General features: G+C 39.3%; 1 protein-coding gene across 4 annotated transcripts in view; it reads left to right on the forward strand.

Moving 5' to 3' along the window:
- The window catches only part of LOC124882193 (CD2-associated protein), a 75,929-nt gene extending 60,709 nt beyond the window's left edge, over nt 1-15,220 (forward strand). For all 4 annotated transcript variants that reach the window (XM_047388432.1, XM_047388433.1, XM_047388436.1 and 1 more), the window contains 5 exons: nt 1,433-1,551; nt 2,663-2,746; nt 5,128-5,336; nt 5,545-5,608; nt 12,526-15,220. In XM_047388432.1, the coding sequence (XP_047244388.1) occupies nt 1,433-1,551; nt 2,663-2,746; nt 5,128-5,336; nt 5,545-5,608; nt 12,526-12,567 (518 nt within the window). In that variant the 3' untranslated portion in view covers nt 12,568-15,220. The remainder of the gene's footprint in view (nt 1-1,432; nt 1,552-2,662; nt 2,747-5,127; nt 5,337-5,544; nt 5,609-12,525) is intronic.
- The last annotated feature ends 5,300 nt before the right edge of the window (nt 15,221-20,520 follow it).

Genomic DNA, 20,520 nt, shown 5'->3' on the forward strand with positions numbered 1-20,520 from the left:
ATGTGTTTATGATTTGTGTCTTTTTACCCTTTTTTCCAGCATTTTCCTGAAGATTTATATTTTTACAGCATTAGTATTTTACCCTTTCCTCATCTAAATCACACATTTACAATAAAACAGGCAATTAAGCAGTGAAGTTACAGCAATGAAGCTTTTCATCCAGAGAAGTAAAGGACGTTCATCCCTAAGTAACTACCTACACATGTGTTCTTAGGTATAAATGTGTGTCTGTGCATTGAGTTCAGTCATGGTGTCATTTCAATAAGAATTATCTTTCACAGTTCAGAGTCTGACAATGAAAGCAAGCAGCAGTGAACTTGCTCTGCGCCACAATGAAAGAATGAGGTAAAGAAGAAAATGAAGATACCTGCAGGAATGTAGTCTCATGACGCTGCACCATAAATATGACTTTATAAGAATAAACACCTTCAGCATTGGTGAGGAAATTTGCTCTTTGACTGAGAAAAGAAAAGTGTTTGTTTTATAAAACTGCCCAACTAACTATGACTGATAGTTTTCCTAAACACATTTGAAATATGTCAGCCCCCTGCCTCCAGATCTACATAGTTCTTTCTTTTGACTTAGAGGTCTGTTCTTGGAAGGTACCCGGCCTGTGCTTAGCCTCATGTGGAATCACTGTGCCCCACACGTTTTCCCAATGTAGGACAAGCAGCTGAAGGGCTTGTCCGAAGCGTTGACTGAGTTTGGGCCACTGGTGAGCCCCAGTGGCAAACCATTGTAGTACATGTGATTTGAAATGCTTAGGTCCTTTGCCCAGAATGTGCAGCCCGCACATGGCCCACGCTTTGTATGGTTACCTGTGCCTCCGTGTGGAAGTTTGTTTGGTCTCTTGGATGGACCTTCAATGTCCCTGATCCACATATCTTGGCTCACTCTCAGCACTAATATGTAATTAACCACTTTTGGCCGTGGGAAAAGTGACAATTCACACATTTATACTGAGTTTGTTTGTGACAGTATTATTTTTTTGTCCTGCTGCATGAGAGTTCATAAAAGGCCTGAATGACTGCATTCGACACCCTTTAATAAGATAACACTTAGGTCTGAAGATAATGTTTGTCTGAATGTAATCTATTTCGATTCTAGTTAGACCGCTGTGTTCTTTTCATTTAGTTGTTTACGCAAATGTTCACTAAGGGTGATGTGGCATAATTCACCACATCACCCTGGAAAACATGCACATTCTAGGCTCTCCTCTGCTGCCATGTTTGCTAATTAGATTAGAAGGCAGAAAATAATATGTCTGCACGCTAGAAGTCAATTTGATGAAATGGAATTAAATCATTAGTGTCACTTCACCCTTGGATGTACCTTTAGTCATGGCTGAAACATTCCACTGAGAACTGATTCCCTCTCGTATGTCTTGTTCCTTATCTCTTCCTCCACATTTTCCCATCTCATCTGTTTTCAGGAGATCTGATGGGTTTTGATGACTTGTCATCTGCCTCGGAGAAGCTCACTCACCCAACTGCTAACAGACCAAAGATGCCCGGCAGGAGGCTCCCTGGCCAGTTTGTTGGAGGACAATCGGTGAGGATGGTAAAAACTCACGAATGATGGGAGGTTGTAGCCTTACGGCCTGCGAACCTCTGAGTTGGCATCAGAAAGACATAAGAATTCCTGTTTTATGGAAGTGCTTTGGTCAGATAAGACTACATTTAAACATCTTAGCCTACATACAGAAATGCTTCTTGGAGGAAAACTACAGCTATAAATCACCCTGGGGATCTAATCCCCCTGGAAAAACATTGTGGTGGAAGCATCATGCTGTGGAGATGTTTTTCTCCAGCAGTGAAAGTTAAGATGGTCCGAGCAGATGGACAGAGCTAAATACAGGACAATCCTGGAATAAAACCTGTTAGAGGCTACAAAGGTAGAGGTTCTCCTAGTAGGACAACGAACTGAAACATACAACCAGACCTGCAATGGAATTGTTTTAAATTAGTTAGATAGTTCAATGGAATGGGTACATTTATCTGTCCAGTTTGGAGATGACATTTCTTCTCATCTTTGTCCTCTGAATTGAACTTTAAAGCTCATCACATTCACTTTACCTCAGAAAGGTTCCAATTAATCCATGCATCCAAGCCTGGAATGGAAAGAATATAATGCAGCAGAAATATCATGAATAATGTATTAAATGACAGCATTTGTGGCACAAGCTTCTCTGGTGCACTAATCAACCTGTAAGTTGTTAGAGTTTTTATTTGTTCTGCAGTGCTTTAAAAGACCTGAACTAGTTATAGACATAACCTGTAAGCATATTGTTTCTGATCTGGGTTTCAGTTTGCTGTGAGAACCGCTTTTGGCCATCAGGTTTAATCACATGTGGTCTTATTAGGAGAAAGGGGATTTTATTTAAAAAAACATCTCCAAAAACACACAACCTGGTGTTTTTTGTGCCCTCACCTTTATCATAATGTAGCTTCAAAAAGGATCACAGTTTGTCTTTACAGGAAAAAGGAAATTAAAATGTTTATTCTGTGGTTAGTTATCAGCTTTATAACAGAGACCAGAATTAAATGTCTTACTGTGTTTGGCTTTAGAAAATCTCCCAGCACTAACTGATGTTGCTTTTCAGTTAGTAAAATAGAAAACTACTCTATTATCTCTAAAGATATGTATAAATGTCTCCTTGCAGCCTCCGAAGGAAGTGGGTGCTGAGAAATCTTTCAAGTTTGAGGAGGAGGATAGTGCCAAACCCAAGCCAACAGAACACAAAAAGGTAATTTGTTAAATTTAGGATGTGATGGTTGGGAAAACAAACTTTTAACCTCTGTGTTCATTAACTTTGCTTGTAATAATATATACTTCAGCTGTGGCTACAATGTAGCTCACCACTGTCAGCATGTGAATGTGTGTATGTATGGGTTGTAGTATAAAGCGATGTGGATACACACTACCGGTAAAAACATTTTAGAACCACTTTCCCATTGAATGGTTTTCTTAATGTTTATAACTATTTAAATTGTACGTAGATTCTAACTGAAGGCATCAAAACAATGAATGAACACATTTAGAATTAAGTAGCAAACAAGAAAATAAAAAAAATAATTTTAAATATGTTTTATATATTAGAGTCCTTAAAGTTGCTGCCTTTTGTCCTTTACAGCACTTTGAATTGTCTTGCTACTGAAATCTGCCATATAAATAAACATGCCTTGCCTTGCTGTAATGACTGAAATATAAAAATGTTTTCATTTATTTCACCCTTTTTGTTTACTACATAATCCCATGTGTGTTCATTCCAGTTTTGATGCATTTGATGAGAATCTACAATATAAATAGTCATGAAAATAAAGAGACCCATTAGGTGAGAAAGTGTGTCTAAAACCTTTGACCGGTATTGTATTTCAGTACATTTTTATAAATTGTGCTAAAATGAATAACCATGATGAATTTGTACATAATACTGATGGTACAGAATGCTGATACCACGACATTGTTACATACAGTAGGTTAGTGTCAGTGTGCTAAATGCCAGAAATGTACATACACTTACCAGTTTTCATTTGCTAAATGCCAAAATAATGAGATTTTTTTGCGAACATTTTTTAGCCGTCTTCAAATTAAGAAACAAAAACACATTTCCTCAGTATTGGTTAGTTGCCTTTTAATTTCTGGAGTCAAACGTTCTGGATATCCTTTTCACAAGCTTCTCACAACACTGACCAGATAGTCCCATGATCTTTGTACTTGCATATAACTTCCTAAGCAAAATAGCTATGTATCTTCAGGCATCTGGAAACTGTACTGAAAGATGAACCAGACCTGTGGAGTTCCACAATTCTCTTCCTGATCCGATACGTTTCAGTCTTGTTTAATGTCAATATCTGCCTTCAGCTGTACAGTGCTGTTCAATTCCATTTATGGTATGCTGTACTACAACATTGGATATACAAAACCCAAATAAACGAGTTAATTCCATAATTTGAATAACCAAAAATACATATAATTGCAAAATGAATTATTTACAATTATTTGGTGCTTTTGGAGATCCAAAAGTTCCAACAAAACAAGCCAGTGGTGATAAAGGTATGTCACATTAAGGTAAAAGTTATATTAATAAACTACATTACTGTCATTCAAATGCAACATATGTCCGCTCCTTGGAGCCTGAAGAAAGCATGCGTGAGAGGTACATTGGTTGACCCAGTCGGAGCAAGATCTCGGAATGGAATATATATGAATATATAAACTTTATTCTGAAGGTGTTGTGGCTTTTATTTTGCCATGGCGGTGCGCCACAATCAACTACGTGTAGCGGAAACCCTGGAATGGTGCACTGTGATAGAGCCGGGTCTGAATGTGTTCTTAGCCATTTTTTTGGAGTGACCAAAGAATCACCTACTCTATTGAAAAGGGTTTTGTTTTGAAATAGAAAATACGGCAGAAGTAAGTATGACATCTGCTCTGGTTAATGACCACTCAGCTGGGGGACTTTTCTGTTGTAACACACAAACCTGGCGTATACGGGGCGCTCAGAAAGAACTCAGATGTTCTGTTGGAAAATAACTAGGAGCTTCATTTAAAGACAGTTTCTGAATGTTTTCCTGGAATAAAGATTCAACTATGCTGTTGCTGCAAGTGTTTGTTTGCGTTGGCACTAAATGTTGACTGTACAATGAGAAACATGTGATGACCATCTACAGGCGCATAGAATATTAACTAAAAGTTAGTTTACTTCTTAAAAGAAACCTGTATAATGTATGAATTCATAACACTCAGTGAGATATTTCAGTCTGAATCTTTATAAAACATTGAGTTTTAAAAGTGAATTACTTAAATAATGATGATATACAGATTTATTGAAATGCACCTATACATTTAGCTGAATCTAGTCTTTAGGAATGATATATACTCTCAATCAGCACAGCTTCTTCAATATGATAAAAGCTAGCAGATGGCCTATGGAGCTATCTGCTAGCTTACAACCATGATTGTTAAATAAACCAACATTAAAAGTCCAAAGTGACAAAGCACCAAGAGTCATTCTTCATTATACGGCTTTTAAATAAATTCCATGCAGCACAAACTTGATATTCTGAGCGTGATTAGAGTATTTATAGTATAAAGTCTCATGTTCCTGTGCTATTACATCCACAGCCTTCCAACAACTCCAACCAGTCTCCGCAACTGAGCAGGCCCTCCGAAACCAAACCAGTCCTTGCGGCCATCCCCAGTTTGGACACCAGCATCTCGCAGAACAGCAAAGCCCAACCAGAGCCAGAGGAGCAGAGAGCCCAGCAGGATGAGCTCAAAAGCCAAATACAAGAGCTGCTGTTGTCTGTGGAGCTGCTCAAAGCCCAGCAAATGTAAGGGAACGGGATACGTTTGACTCGGGCTGCAGAGACATTTCTACTAAACTGAATGTTATAACCCTAAAAATGTCTGTTGTATAGAATGTGTATGTTTCAGATAAGTTTACAATCAAATAAAGCATTCATCACCAACAGAAAATGTTTAGATTCTGAGTCAGAAGATTGGTGACACATCCTAATCAGTGCGTTTGTGTTTTCCCAGGAAAGAAATAACGGAGCTGCGACGAGAGCTGGATGAGGAGCGAGTGAAGCGCGTGACCCTGCAGGTAGCTTCGATTGCTCTGAGACAGACGCTGAGCTGTCTGCATTCATTAAGCCGTCAGGTTCAACAAGTATTGATTCTTTATGCTCGCACACAGAGTAGCTCAAGCTAAATTATACACAATGTTATCCAGAGAGTGGTGAGTTGGAAGCAGCCAATTGACACCACAGCATCAGGATGGGAGCATGAGGTTGGTTATGGGGAGAAGAAAAGTCAATGATTATCTGTAGCTATGTTATCATGTGGAACTTAATGAAAAGATGACCAAACAGTCCCCATGGTGGCCAATCCATGTGTGAGAATGATGTCTCATGCTCTCTGAACCACTCACAATTTGCACCCAATTTATCCTGCCATTGTCGTCTTGGAGTATGCCTGTGCCATTAGGAACCTGGTCATTCAGTATATTCAGGTGGTCATCTGACCTCATTCTTTGGGCACATAATGTTGCTGAGCCTAGACCCGAGCAGCTGCAGCAACCCCAGATCACAGCACTGCCCCCAAAGGCTTGTATAGTAGGCATGATGGGTGCATCACTTCACCTGCCTCTGTTCTTAGCCCAATGTGCCCATCACTCTGGAACAGGGTAAATCTGGACTCATTGAGCTACATGCTTCCTTCCATTGCTCAATGGTCCAATCTTTATGCTCCCTAGCAAACTGTAGCTTTTTCCGGTTAGTCTTGCGGATCAGTAGTTGTCTTACAGCTACACAGTTGTTCAGTCTCAATCCCTTGAGTTCCCTTCATATTGTTCGAGTGGAAATGCTCTTACTTTCACTATTGAACATACCCGAGTTCTACTGTTGATTTTCTTTGATTTGATTTGGCCAAAAGTTAAAGAGATCGCCGATCACGATCATTCAGGATTTTTTCCCGACATCACATTTCTGCAACCTCCTTAGATGTTTTCTCTGCTTGATGCCAATGAACTCGAACCCGGCCTCGTCAAGGACTAAAGTCTGTGCATGGGTCGTGCGCTAAATGCCCTGCGCCACCAGCGTCGCACCCCACATGTAATCGTTTTGAATGTTTTTAACATCTTATAACTGACCTAGTTAGTTAGAGTTAACAGGCTGAATATTAAATGTTGTAAAATGGAATTAGAAATTAACGACCTTCACGGAGGCGTTCTTCTTGGGTTTGTATTACTCCCTTTAAGAAATGGCTTGGTTAAATAGGTTAAATAAAGTTTTGCTTTGATTTCTTGCTGTAGTGGTTTAGGTTTTGCATCTCACTGCCATTGAATGCATTATATTATGTCCTATTGGTTTGTTGAAGCAAACATTTCATAAACCCATCTCCCCTCACAGTTTCTGTTTCCTGAAGGCATCGTTACTTCGTAGAAGTGTACACTGTAGCAGTTTGCAACTATTTCCACCATTAAACTTTTATCTGCCATTTTTCAGAAAAGGAAGATGCTAAAAATCTAACACTTTGTTATTTTAATTGATTGAAAGTAGTTTTCTAGATTTTCACATTTTATTATATGCTGGAGGAGCCTCCTGATAGACAGCTGCTCTGTTTCTGTTGGAAAACTTATTAAAACATATATGGAAAAACAATTCTTTAGTTGGTCTAATTTCCACCATGTCTCACCGGTACCAAATTCTAAAAAAATAAAAGAGCCAGTCAAGCAGTTGGTCTGATCCTCAGCTGTGTGACTAAATTACAGTACTGGGTTGTTTAAACATGTCGGACATTTCAAATCAGCCCAGACTGTATGTTTGCCCATGCCTATGTTGCCTTCCTCCTAATCTCTGACACTGAAACCAGCAGGATGCCTCCACTACTGCGCTTCACAGCAGAATAATTGTTTGTAGATCAAAGGCAGTGTAGACTCTGGCATATCAGAGACATTCTGTTTTTTCTCCAATGCGAACAGAAACTTCTCCAAAAGACGATGTTTCCCCACAGCTTGCCTAAATTGAGCTCGTTTGAAGAGAACAGCAGTTGCTGAATGTTTGACAGCAATCAGACTGACAGCTACAACCCCTCCACCCCCCTGTCCCTGAGCACAGCAGCTGGTTGTCACTGAAGGATTTTACTGGATAAACCTGTAGGAAATCCAAAATGAAGAATTATTTTAAATATGTTCATAACTTAAATGGATTTGGTAAATCCTTGACTTTAAATTCGACAGGTGTGAACCTGTTAGCCAGCAGCCTAAAACTGAGGAAAAAAAGCAAAAGGTAATTAGATTGTAGAAATCAGTTTAATATTAAACATTTAGATGATTAAATCAGATATCCATAAAAAAGATAATTTCATGCTAACTTACAGATTATCACTTTTAGCCAGTGGTCGAGCATTAAGGGTTGCTTTCAGTGGAATTAAGCGGCACACCAGCCGCACTTCTGCACTAAACTTTACACAGTGAGGTCAGACCAGTACTGTTCCCCTGGCAACCACCAAACCCAGATTCATCTATGGGATTGCCAGACAGGCAAGCAGGATCCATCACCCCGGAGAATACAGGTGCTTCTCAAAATATTAGCATATTGTGATAAAGTTCATTATTTTCCATAATGTCATGATGAAAATTTAACATTCATATATTTTAGATTCATTGCACACTAACTGAAATATTTCAGGTCTTTTATTGTCTTAATACGGATGATTTTGGCATACAGCTCATGAAAACCCAAAATTCCTATCTCACAAAATTAGCATATCATTAAAATGGTCTCTAAACGAGCTATGAACCTAATCATCTGAATCAACGAGTTAACTCTAAACACCTGCAAAAGATTCCTGAGGCCTTTAAAACTCCCAGCCTGGTTCATCACTCAAAACCCCAATCATGGGTAAGACTGCCAACCTGACTGCTGTCCAGAAGGCCACTATTGACACCCTCAAGCAAGAGGGTAAGACACAGAAAGACATTTCTGAACGAATAGGCTGTTCCCAGAGTGCTGTATCAAGGCACCTCAGTGGGAAGTCTGTGAGAAGGAAAAAGTGTGGCAGAAAACGCTGCACGAGAAGAGGTGACCGGACCCTGAGGAAGATTGTGGAGAAGGGCCGATTCCAGACCTTGGGGGACCTGCGGAAGCAGTGGACTGAGTCTGGAGTAGAAACATCCAGAGCCACCGTGCACAGGCGTGTGCAGGAAATGGGCTACAGGTGCCGCATTCCCCAGACCTGGGCTACAGAGAAGCAGCACTGGACTGTTGCTCAGTGGTCCAAAGTACTTTTTTCGGATGAAAGCAAATTCTGCATGTCATTCGGAAATCAAGGTGCCAGAGTCTGGAGGAAGACTGGGGAGAAGGAAATGCCAAAATGCCAGAAGTCCAGTGTCAAGTACCCACAGTCAGTGATTGTCTGGGGTGCCGTGTCAGCTGCTGGTGTTGGTCCACTGTGTTTTATCAAGGACAGGGTCAATGCAGCTAGCTATCAGGAGATTTTGGAGCACTTCATGCTTCCATCTGCTGAAAAGCTTTATGGGGATGAAGATTTCATTTTTCAGCACGACCTGGCACCTGCTCACAGTGCCAAAACCACTGGTAAATGGTTTACTGACCATGGTATCACTGTGCTCAATTGGCCTGCCAACTCTCCTGACCTGAACCCCATAGAGAATCTGTGGGATATTGTGAAGAGAACGTTGAGAGACTCAAGACCCAACACTCTGGATGAGCTAAAGGCCGCTATCGAAGCATCCTGGGCCTCCATAAGACCTCAGCAGTGCCACAGGCTGATTGCCTCCATGCCACGCCTCATTGAAGCAGTCATTTCTGCAAAAGGATTCCCGACCAAGTATTGAGTGCATAACTGTACATGATTATTTGAAGGTTGACGTTTTTTGTATTAAAAACACTTTTCTTTTATTGGTCGGATGAAATATGCTAATTTTGTGAGATAGGAATTTTGGGTTTTCATGAGCTGTATGCCAAAATCATCCATATTAAGACAATGAAAGACCTGAAATATTTCAGTTAATGTGCAATGAATCTAAAATATATGAATGTTAAATTTGCATCATTACATTATGGAAAATAATGAACTTCATCACAATATGCTAATATTTTGAGAAGGACCTATATGTCTCCACTGCTGAAGACTTGGATGTTTCTTAACCATGGAAACTAATGGTGCTAATATGAAGGTCACAGGAGACCCTGGAGGTCTGTGGCTATTCACCCTGCAGAAGGTTGGTGGCATCTGTGTACCTCAGCATCCTCTGACCTTACTCTGTGATTTCATGTGGCCACTTGGTGGCTGAGTTGCTGTCGTTCCAAATCCCGTCCACTTTGTTATAATACCACTAGTAGTTGACTGTGAAATACCACGGCAAAATTCACTGAGATCCTGAGGGCGACCCATTCTTTCACAAATGTTTTCAAAAGCACTCTGACTGTCCAGGTGCTGAGTTTTATGTACTTGTGGCCATGGAAACAATTTGATTCAATTCAAATTCAATTCAAAGATACTTTATTGATCCTCGAGGGGAAATTAGAATTCCAGTACAACCCATCCAAACATACATCATGACACAAGACAAATGGGGGGACGGGTCACCGAGGCTTTGCTGCCCACTCACAGGCGCTGCCCTTGCTAGATGAGAAAAGAGGCCACATTAGGTAAGTAGAGGGAAAAAAAATCATATTTCACACTTTATTCTTAGCAGGATACAGTTTGAGATTGCAAAAAACCTCAGAACAAAGAAGCAACAAGTTGACAAAACAACATCATGCCGGGAACGGTGAAGATGGTGTGAGGGGTGCATATGTTTATCTTGAGCATGTGAGTGTGTGCAAGTAAGTCCATGAAGCACTGTCCCAGAGGCCATTGTCCTTGATGGTTCGTTGGAATGTTCATCAACTGGCCACAAAGTTCTGAGCAGGTCCACAGATGTCCTCAGGGAAGGGAGGGGGGCACAGGGAGCAGAGCGTCATGTTTCCAAACTTCCAGGAAGATAGCCAGCCATCAAGGCCGTGCAGGGGAGCCAGATTCAGAAAAACAATAATTATTTGGGTTAGGCTGACTCTTAATTTTCCGTCAGCCTTGAGAGTCTCGCTGGTGCTTCTCAAAGGCGAATCCAAATGACCAAATTCCTGGTCTTTCGCCAGATCCGAGCGAACAACTTTCTCCAAGATTTATCCCATTTCACCCCTGAGTCCAGGAACCGCAACCTGCCTGCGATCCTGTGTAAGGATCACATCCAGTCTGTGATTCAGCTCACGTAACATCTCAGTCTGAGTGCTGATCGCTCTGAAGATCCCATCACATATGCCAGGCAGCCTTACAATGGCCAGAACAGCTGCTGACATTCTCCGAATTTTCCGATATGCCAGGTAACCGCTGACTCCAAAAAGCAGAAATCCTGATATCAAACATCCAATTATATACATATCTTCCACATCCTCGACTGACAGTATCGACAGACACACAATCCTCCACTTCTGCCAGGAATCCATCGTGTATCCAGAGAAAAACGTCCAGTCCGGACAAGTTGGGCTCTCCTTCACCCTGTCTTCTCCTCGAGAAAATTTGATCAATTGCATTGAGAGACCAGCTGACCAAATCCATAACTAAGAATTTGGAAAATATGCAAGAAGAGGATCCAAAGACAAGACACAGAGCTGAAGCAGGGCAGATATAGGAGGGGGTGGGAGACAGAGAAAAAGCGTCCTCCTCCACCGAGAGCAGAAAGCAGAAACACCTGGATTTATTTTAGATGGGTGAGCCAAGACTTCACTGGAGCATAACATATATATATATATATATATATATATATATATATATATATGCTAACATTTTAGCTGGTTATAGCATCTTATATTAGAGATTAGCATGGTTAGAGCAGCTAGCATTACAAACAGTAGGCTTCACATTTTGTTTCCTAAAGAAAGTAGATAATTATCTTAACTCTAAGATTTAAAATCCAGAATGTCTCACAACAGAGGTTGAAAGCAGAAAAGCATGAAGAAGTATTTATGCTGTAATCCACTCAGCCATCATATTTTCTGCAGCAAGTCTTAAATCCCCGAATGAAGACAAGTTATCGATATTATAATTTCTTTTTAAATATCTTCTTACACCTTATGTGCTTCCTTTGACTTCATTTTTTTTTTTACATCTAACACTGAAAATGGCTGAGTCTTCTTCATTCGGTAACAACATCCACACCAACGAGTGTTGTCATCCCAACCTGTAGGCACCTATTTACAGTGTGTTCCCTGTTTGGGGATAAAAAGATTGTTGTTTTTTTTTGTTAGGGTTTCTGACTGGCCTGTCTAGGTCTGTACAGATTAATGTAAAAATGGTCCAGTTCCAGTAAGAAGACAAACAGTGCAGCAACAGGTGGGGAGGAGCTGCATGTGCTTTCTCTGGCTTCTGATTGAAACCTTAGTAGAACTTTATGGCGGTAATCAGTCCATGCCTGACCACTTCTGTTCTGCACATTCAGAGCAGTGTTCTTAATGCATTGTAGCACTGTTGCCTTGCAGCAAGAAGGTCCTGGGTTTGACTCCCAGCCGGGGGTCTTTCTGCATGGAGTTTGCATGTTCTCCCCGTGCATGTGTGGGTTCTCACTGGGTACTCCGGCTTCCTCCCACAGTCCAAAAACATGACTGTAAGGTTAATTGGTCTCTCTGAATTGCCCTTCGGTGTGAATGAGTGTGTGCGTGGTTGTTTGTGTGTTGCCCTGCAATGGATTGGCGACCTGTCCAGGGTGTACCCTGCCTCTCACCTATAGACTGCTGCAGATAGGCACCAGCTCCCCCGTGACCCACTATGGAAGAAGCGGCATAGAAGCTGAATGAATGAATGTTATTAAATCTTTCAGCACCAGACAACTTCAGCTGTGAAGTAGATCTGATGGAGTCCACTTGTGGCTCAGATTCCTTCAGACCTTGAGCTATAGTGTTCTCCAAGATCAAGTCAAAGTGCTGAGTGTGTGTTGTTTTTTTGTGTTCCTCACAGATGGAGGTAGAGAAGCTAAAGCGGGCCATCCATTCAACGTGAACCATTCTGCCCGATCAACAGCAAGCCTCAAGCTCAGTTGCCAGTCCGCCGAACAGCCAGGCAGGAGAAAGAGGCGTGTGGCGGCAGCGATGGACTGGTGGCTGAAAGGACGAAGAGAAGTTGGACGATCTGGTTTTCGCAATCTTCAAAAACAAACTCTTCCTATATTTGTACAAGTTTTTGCACATATCGTTTTTTTTTTGTTTTTTTTCAAACTAGGTGTAATTAAGTCATAGTTGTATGTTTCTTTCTTCTTTTTTTGTTAATTTGCCAACATAAAACAAAACGACAAACTGAGGCCTTAATTCAAACTACTGTGCTGGATGGCTCTGCCTCTCCTGTCCTCGCCTCGTCCCTCCAGCGTTCCTTCAGGTCCTCGGGGACGAGGTTCGCTCTCATTACTACTGACTCTTTTGAAAGCAGGGACTGCTTCTCCTCATCTAATCTAACTTCCTTCCTCTCATCGTTTTATGATGCACATATATTTGATTCTTTTTAAGTAGGATTGTTTCAGATATTTGATTTAAGTTAACATCTTTGGGATTCAAATAATTTCCATCTTCCAGGGCAGCTGCCTCTCTGTGGCTGCAGTGCTTTATGTTTTTTTTTCCATCTTTTATATGTTTTCTAACATTTCTATCCAGGGTAACACTACTGTGCCTGTTTAAAAAAACAAAACAAAAACAAAAGTATATTAAATGTTTATAATGGGATCTGGAAGATTTGCAGCATGATTATTGTATATGTATATTTTTTAAATCTATGGACTTGTTAAATATTATATAGTGGGCCTTTTTCCTGTTTGGACTCTTCTATTTTGCTGCCACTCTTTATATATATATATATATATATATATATATATATATATATGAGAACACAGGCATGCAAAAAAATCTCATCTAAAGGTGGAAAAAGTGAGGGTGTGAGGATCTGTTTTCAACATGGCCGCCGTCTTGCTCAGCTATCTTGGATTCAAACTGAATCTGATCCGACTGGATTCTTGTCTTTCTGCTGGGTAATCATTAAGCGAACTGGAAGCGCAAAGCAGCGATAAAACATAACCACCCCCCATTCCAACTCAGCCAGGTTTATCACATGCTTCATGTGATCTGGTGGCATTGACTGCAGGTCTTTGGGACATCTCAGAACTTTAGATCACCACCACTTTGAATGTGCAAACATTCGTTTCAGGCTGAAGTTTGATACTCCCTCTTCATTTACTCTGAGGAATCAAACTTTTTGGCATTTGCCCGGAGAACGATCAGCTATAAAATTAGACTTTGATTTCTTTATTTTTTTTGTTCCAAAGAATATAACACACAGGATGGATACAAACTGTTACGGTGTTGGGTAGAAAGTCTGAATCCAAGAGAAAAAAAGGAATTGCATGATTATCCACATTTGTGCATCAAAGCATCTGGTTGTTTAGAACTTTTAATTGATTGCTGATCTCTGGTCAATCTGAACAGACCGGTGCATCTCTATCTAAAATACCATTTAACTTTTCTGTTGTTTTTTATCGAGGTTCTGGTGAATGGATGAACTATAGTACAAAAAAAAATCTGACATGATTTCCTGGATGTAGGCATGGGTCGGAATGAGATTCTCACAATATGATAAACAACACAATATTTACGCAGAAAATTCCTAACATTATTCTGTTGTACTCAATTCAAGCAGCAATTATTCCTACTACTGCTAAAATAATACAACATATTATTACAGTTATAATGTAAACTATAAAATGTATTGATTGTGTTTTTTTTTAACCAGACATATAAACACCAAACAGATGTGAAGGAGCCTTCTTTCAGCAAACTGACCAGCAGTGGGGTGTTGGCAGCTCTGTGTGATGATTAAACTGGGGGATCCTTCGTTGCTGAACTTTCCTATTGAACACACTTTAAACTGTAGGTTCAGTGGGTTTGAAACTGTAACTTTTAGAAATGTGGTATTTTTTTTTTTTTTTTTTTGTGACCGGACCATTCCTAATAGGGGCTTAAATTACATTTTAATTCATCTGGTTTCAACTACCTGCAGAATCCTCCTCCAGCTGATTTTACGCTCACTGCTGTTCAGATATCAGACTGACATCATGGCAAATCTTTACAAAATGCTGGATTTTTCTTTTTTTTTTTTTTCTTTAATACATATTTGGAAGTCCAAAATCATGAGAAGTAAATCTGGAAAATTGTAATCACAAATGAAGCTGTGCAAGTTTCAGAGGTGTTTCTGCTCTGAGGACCATCAGGTTATCATTTCCAAGTCGAATGTTTCTGCTTTACATTTGCTACTGTGCAACACCGTGTCTAATGTATCTCACCGTTGTCTTAAAGTGTTCCAGAGTGCTTTGACCAAGTGAAATATGACCTGAACACATTTCTGTTGTGCTCGCTCCTTAACATGTCTGGAAATGAAATGGCTGTTGGAAAAGAGGAACCTTAGGGTTGGGTTGATCAAGGCTGCAGCTATAAATTATACCTGTAACAAAATGGCTTCCACTTGTTTTACATTCCAGAGTTTGACACCAAGAAAAGAAGACATCTCTGCACTTTTTTTTTACATGTTCCAGTGAATTCTGTTTACAAAAGCTGTATCTTTGCATGAGCTGAGATTCTTTGCAGAAATGAATAAATATCGTCTCTATTTCCTGTCCCAGAATCCTTGTGCTTTGTTTGGTTGCATATCACAAGTTTTCATAGACGCACAGCCTCCAGGTCTTTTCAGGTGGGAAATCTTGACAGGTTTCCTGGAAATATTGAATGAAAAGTATTGACTTCATACACAGGGAGGAAGATTCTGAGAAATGCTGGGATTCAGTCATGTGTTTTTGAGTTTTGGGCATCTGACCTCCTGTCTGACTCCAGCCCTCTTAAACCCGTTCAGATTCCCAGGAAGTGTAGGCAGCTCTGACACATCACTATCAAGAAAGCAGATCCAAAGAGGGATTTGTTTATCAGAGTGAAATAATCTAATGGGGATTTTCAATAATGATGGACCAAACCTTTGAAGTGGAAGAAAAATTAAACATGGTTTTCATTTTATTTTCTTTTTCTTTTGTTTACAGACCTTGGAAGTGTATTAATGCCCCTCTCCTCTGATACTCCTGAAATCCAATGAACCATCTGCTTCCAGAATGCACCTATTTAGGAAATGTAGTGTTAAATTTGAAAAAACGGCATCACTGAGAGGAATGTAAATTTACCAAGATATGACCGTCCAACTAAACTGACAGGCCAAGCAAAGAGAGCATTAATCTGAGAAGTAGTGAAGAGGTCCATGGTCAAGAGCGTAACTTTGGGACTACCATAGAGGGGGTTCAGCTCTCTGCCTAGTTATTTATTGAATCATTTACTTTTGTAAAAGGAGGCTAATAAGGCGTTCCTGTGTTAGAAATACATTGTAATGCTTTTACTGGGATTTAATTTCCTGTTTTCTCTGTATTTACTCTGCATCTTTTCTGTTCCACATTAGTTCAACAATTTATGAAAGACTTACTTTTCTTTCATCTTTTTTCTAACACACTACCAAATGTTTAACATTTTTAGAGTATCTTTATATTAATGAGTGCTGCATCACAGGGTTTTGGGGGGTCTGGAAGATAATAATTTGTGTTTCAGTTCATTTCAATGAGGAAAATGGATTCAGACATGAATAATTCCATTTAAGAGCTCCATCACGGAACAAATGAAATTATAAAGTAGAGGCACCAGCAGAGGTGTTTTTAGGGTCTTAAAACACTGGGGACTGTAGCCCGGGCTCTAAGTAGTTTTATTTTCATAAGACAGCAGATCTGTTTATAAGTCATTCAGAATGAAACAAATATAGGATAGTTGTACAAGTTATCTGCCTTGGCTGGGTGTTCATTAAATGTAAATTATGTAATAAAAAATCAAATTTTTTACAGTAAATTGACTTGGTTTTAATAGTTTTGTTTGTAGTTGAAGTGTAGGATAAATAGTATCAGTTTACAATTAATGAAAACATATCTTGATGCAGATTGTGATATTTAGCAAAAAACAGACTTTGCTCATTCCATCTGACAAAAGTTGTTCTTAAACTCAGAAAAACTATGTTTCTGGGCTTCTGTTCTCACCTAAGTAAATTACTAATTAATTTTTTTAATCCACTCATCAAATTGTTTTATTTCTGATACTCCAAGGTCTTAATGTCTTACATTTCTAAATTAGAAATTGTTGATTTTCTTAAGTCTTTAAGAGATCCTTAAATGACATTTATTTGTAAGAGTTTTCCAAATGTTAAATTAAAATTGATTCTCTAAATATGTTCCTTCTGTTTTACTACCGTCTTTCCAGCTCTTCATTTTACTTGTGAAGAAACTATTTTCATGTGGCCTGCAAAAATTAATATTTCCAGTCTGTTCTCCACTGAGCATTTGAGTCATTAATGGAGTCTTTAGTATTACATACTAGCCTCATCCTGGACCTTTCTTAGACTCTCATATTTTGTCATATTATCAGTATTAATATTACAGTTATTAATAACTATTCAATAACATGATATGTATGTATTAACTTGAGGAAAATTGTATCTTTTAATGACTTTATATAATATTACATATTACATGTATTATTCAGAAAAGAAATTGGTACACCTGTGAGTAATAGTTATAATTTGTTTCTTATTAAACCTGCACCTTTAAACAACCCAAAGTTGTATGTTTAGGATCAGCACAGAATATATGAAAGACAGGATTACTTTTCCTCTTCCTACAATGTCTTACTGGCACAGTACAAACTGTCCCAGTTTATTGAGTAACACTTTGTTGTGTCTACATCTAGAACTGGACTGGCAGCAGCAATAAGATGCTTCAAATGATCTGAAGGGTCTTTCAATGTGTTCAGCTATTTTAGGATTAAATGATTTTATTTTGACTGAACAAAAGGACCAGATATTTTTCACATTATGATGCAAATCCAGGTAGAAGTCCACAGAGGATTGTTACTGTTTTCTGTCACGGCCAGGCCATTTAACTTTAACTGCCACTTTGCCTCTCTGCTCCTCATTATGATCCTGATGATGCTCATTACAGTAAACCTCCACCTCATGTCTTGCTGGGTGAATAAGATTAAAATTAGCCCATTCTGAGCCAACTTTCAGGTTTTACCGCTAACAGTCTGGGTTAAGCCGCTCTGCTTCCACCTGTTTCTGTGTGAACACCCCCACCAGACTCCCGCCGCTGGCCCTGGACTGAACAGCTGTTCTGGACTTCTCCAGAATGGATAAATTGTCTGCCTCTTCCTGTGTGCACAGTTGCACAGTTCCTGTTCTGAGTGTGCGCAAATAACCAAGTTTTGGTCATATATATATTTTTTAATTCATTGTCAGGTTAGGTGGAGTGGGCAGTGATTATATGGAAAACAATTAAAACAAATCTGATTGTTTTTATAAATATGTGAAGTCTGTCATTTTGGGGATTAATGAATCTTTTTAACAGACATACTACTGGATGTTTTCTTCCATGAAATTCTGGCCTATTCACAAAATGTCTAGTGCTTCACCCCCAGAGGCTCATGTGACAGGTCTGACAAAACACCTGGTTACCCCTGTACCTCAGAGCTAGCCTAAACACATGCCCATGGAAGTGTGTCTGCCTGTACATGCATGTGTGAGCGGCATAGAGTCAATATTATCATCAACTAACTGAACGTATATATATATATATTTACCTTGTTAGAGTTTTCTTAAAGTTACCTATGTCTCCTTACAGGAACATAAAAAGAAAATATGTGATCTGCTCATTAAATGCCTTATTAGAAGTTTTATTGCTGCATGCACACAAGATTAGGGTTCATCACACCCACTGACAACACTGCTCAATCCAGTTGAAGCCGCTCCAGGCTGACACATAAATCTACTGATACACTGAGGTTTGTGCTTGGTCTCATGTAACAAGGCAGAGCTAGGAGTATATAATGATGTGTATTCCTTTGTTCGGGGTTCCACTTTCTTTATCTACGTGAGGAGTAGGATTGGGCCCGGGTACCATGGTTGTGCTATTTTTCTGCTTTTCTACATAAAATGTTCGAAATTTAGTTACAGAGTTGTGGTCTGTCATTTATATGTAGGAGACACAGCAAACATGTGGAAGCAGGTGCTCTGGTCAGATGAGACCAAAATGAAGCATTATTGCCGACATGCCAACAACCCTGAACACAACTTCCTCATGATGAAACACGGTGGTGGCAGCATTATGCGGTGGTGATACTTTTCTTCAGCAGGGTGCTGGATAGAGATAAATGCAGGTCAATCCTAGAAAAAAAAAACCTGTTAGATGCTGCAAAAAACTTGAAACTGAAATGTTTTCAGAATTATATAATCTATGCTCAAATTATATTTATCTGTCCAGTTGGGATCTAAACAATAATAAAAGACCAAATTACTTCTTGAACTACAAGAGAAAAACTCCTCGACGCTAACTTAAAACTTGAATTTTTTGATTTTAAATTTGTAGAGCACAGCTGCATGTTGCTGGTTAACAGAGAAATAGGAAAGCATTCTTGAGGATCATTAGGTGTTGATTTTGGCTATCATTAAAGACAACATTGTAGAGTTGCTCACAGAAATAAAGAGAAAGGTGAGCGAAAACAGCTGAGCTGCTGGAGAGGGACAAGGTAGCAGGCAGAGAAGATCAGGGACTTGATGAAATGGAAAAAAGAGCAGAAGAACCAGACCGCTGATAGTTTGGAGGGCAACGATGATCAGGGAAACGATAAAGAGAGGGCAGAGAAAGAGCATCACACAGAGAAGGAAAAGTCAGATCTCCGACCATTTAAAGAAGGAATCAGAGTGGAAACTAATTAGCTTCAATCAAATAATTATTTCATTTTATTGTAACAAATATATAAAATTTTATGGAAGGTTACAGGAGGGTCCATCTCAATTCTGTTGAATTCTTTCCCAAGTTCCATTTTTTTATTTTTATTTTTCTTAATTCAAAATTTTACAGTCAACACATTGTTTTAATCTGATCACATGAGGCATGTGTAATTTAAACAGCCCATTAATATAAAAATGTTTCTGTAAAGCTCATAGAACTCCACCTACAACCTATTTTAAATAGTCCCTTTTGTTATAAGATAAGATTATTATTATTACACAAGTTATTATAGAATAAAATTAAACAGTCTGACAGCAGTGGGGATGAAGGACCTGGAGTAGCGCTCCTTCCCGCACTGACGGTGTCTCAGCTCCTCTACAGTACAGTGCAGTGGGTGAGAGGTTATGTCCATGATGGATGTGAGCTTGGCTGATGAAGGCAACTCTGGCCTATAGAACAGAATTGTTATAGAACAATTCCAAGGTTATGAATTTAAAATTAAAATTCTGGTTGGGTTCTATCTAACCCACCAACCAGAGAAGATGTTCGGGATTTGTTTTTTTACGGTCGATAACCTTTCTTCAGCCTGTTCATCAGGACTATGAAAACAGTGCTGTCATTAGCGGAGCACATCCAGGTAGCCAAACAAGCTTCCTAAGTTCACTGCAGTGCACCCTTCCTATATTCTATGAATCTGTCATAGTGGACTCCATAAAAACTGAAGTATCTTCATTTAGTGCTTTCCAGTTTAATTTTGATTGATTCTACATACATCTAGAGGTGAAAACCTGGTAGAGATATCTAGCAAAAGCAATGAAGCTGCAACTGTAGCAAAAGAAGCTTGTGCAAAGATTTGACTTGTGTGGTGGAGAGAATTTTGCTGCTTTTTAATAAATAAATTAAATAAATTAAATAATTTTCCTTCTATTTCACTTTGTAGTACCATAATCCTTTCAACAGCAGGATGTATGTCTATAAACCAAAAGGGGTAAAGTTAAGTGTCCATGGAAATGTAAAATCCAGAGCTAAGTCTCACATAATCCCTCTCCCTGCTCATATTTTCCCAGGATACTGTTGTAGAAATATTTGTTTTTACCAAGACAGAGACCGAT

Source organism: Girardinichthys multiradiatus, chromosome 15 (assembly GCF_021462225.1).
Source record: "Girardinichthys multiradiatus isolate DD_20200921_A chromosome 15, DD_fGirMul_XY1, whole genome shotgun sequence".
NCBI lineage: Eukaryota > Metazoa > Chordata > Actinopteri > Cyprinodontiformes > Goodeidae > Girardinichthys > Girardinichthys multiradiatus.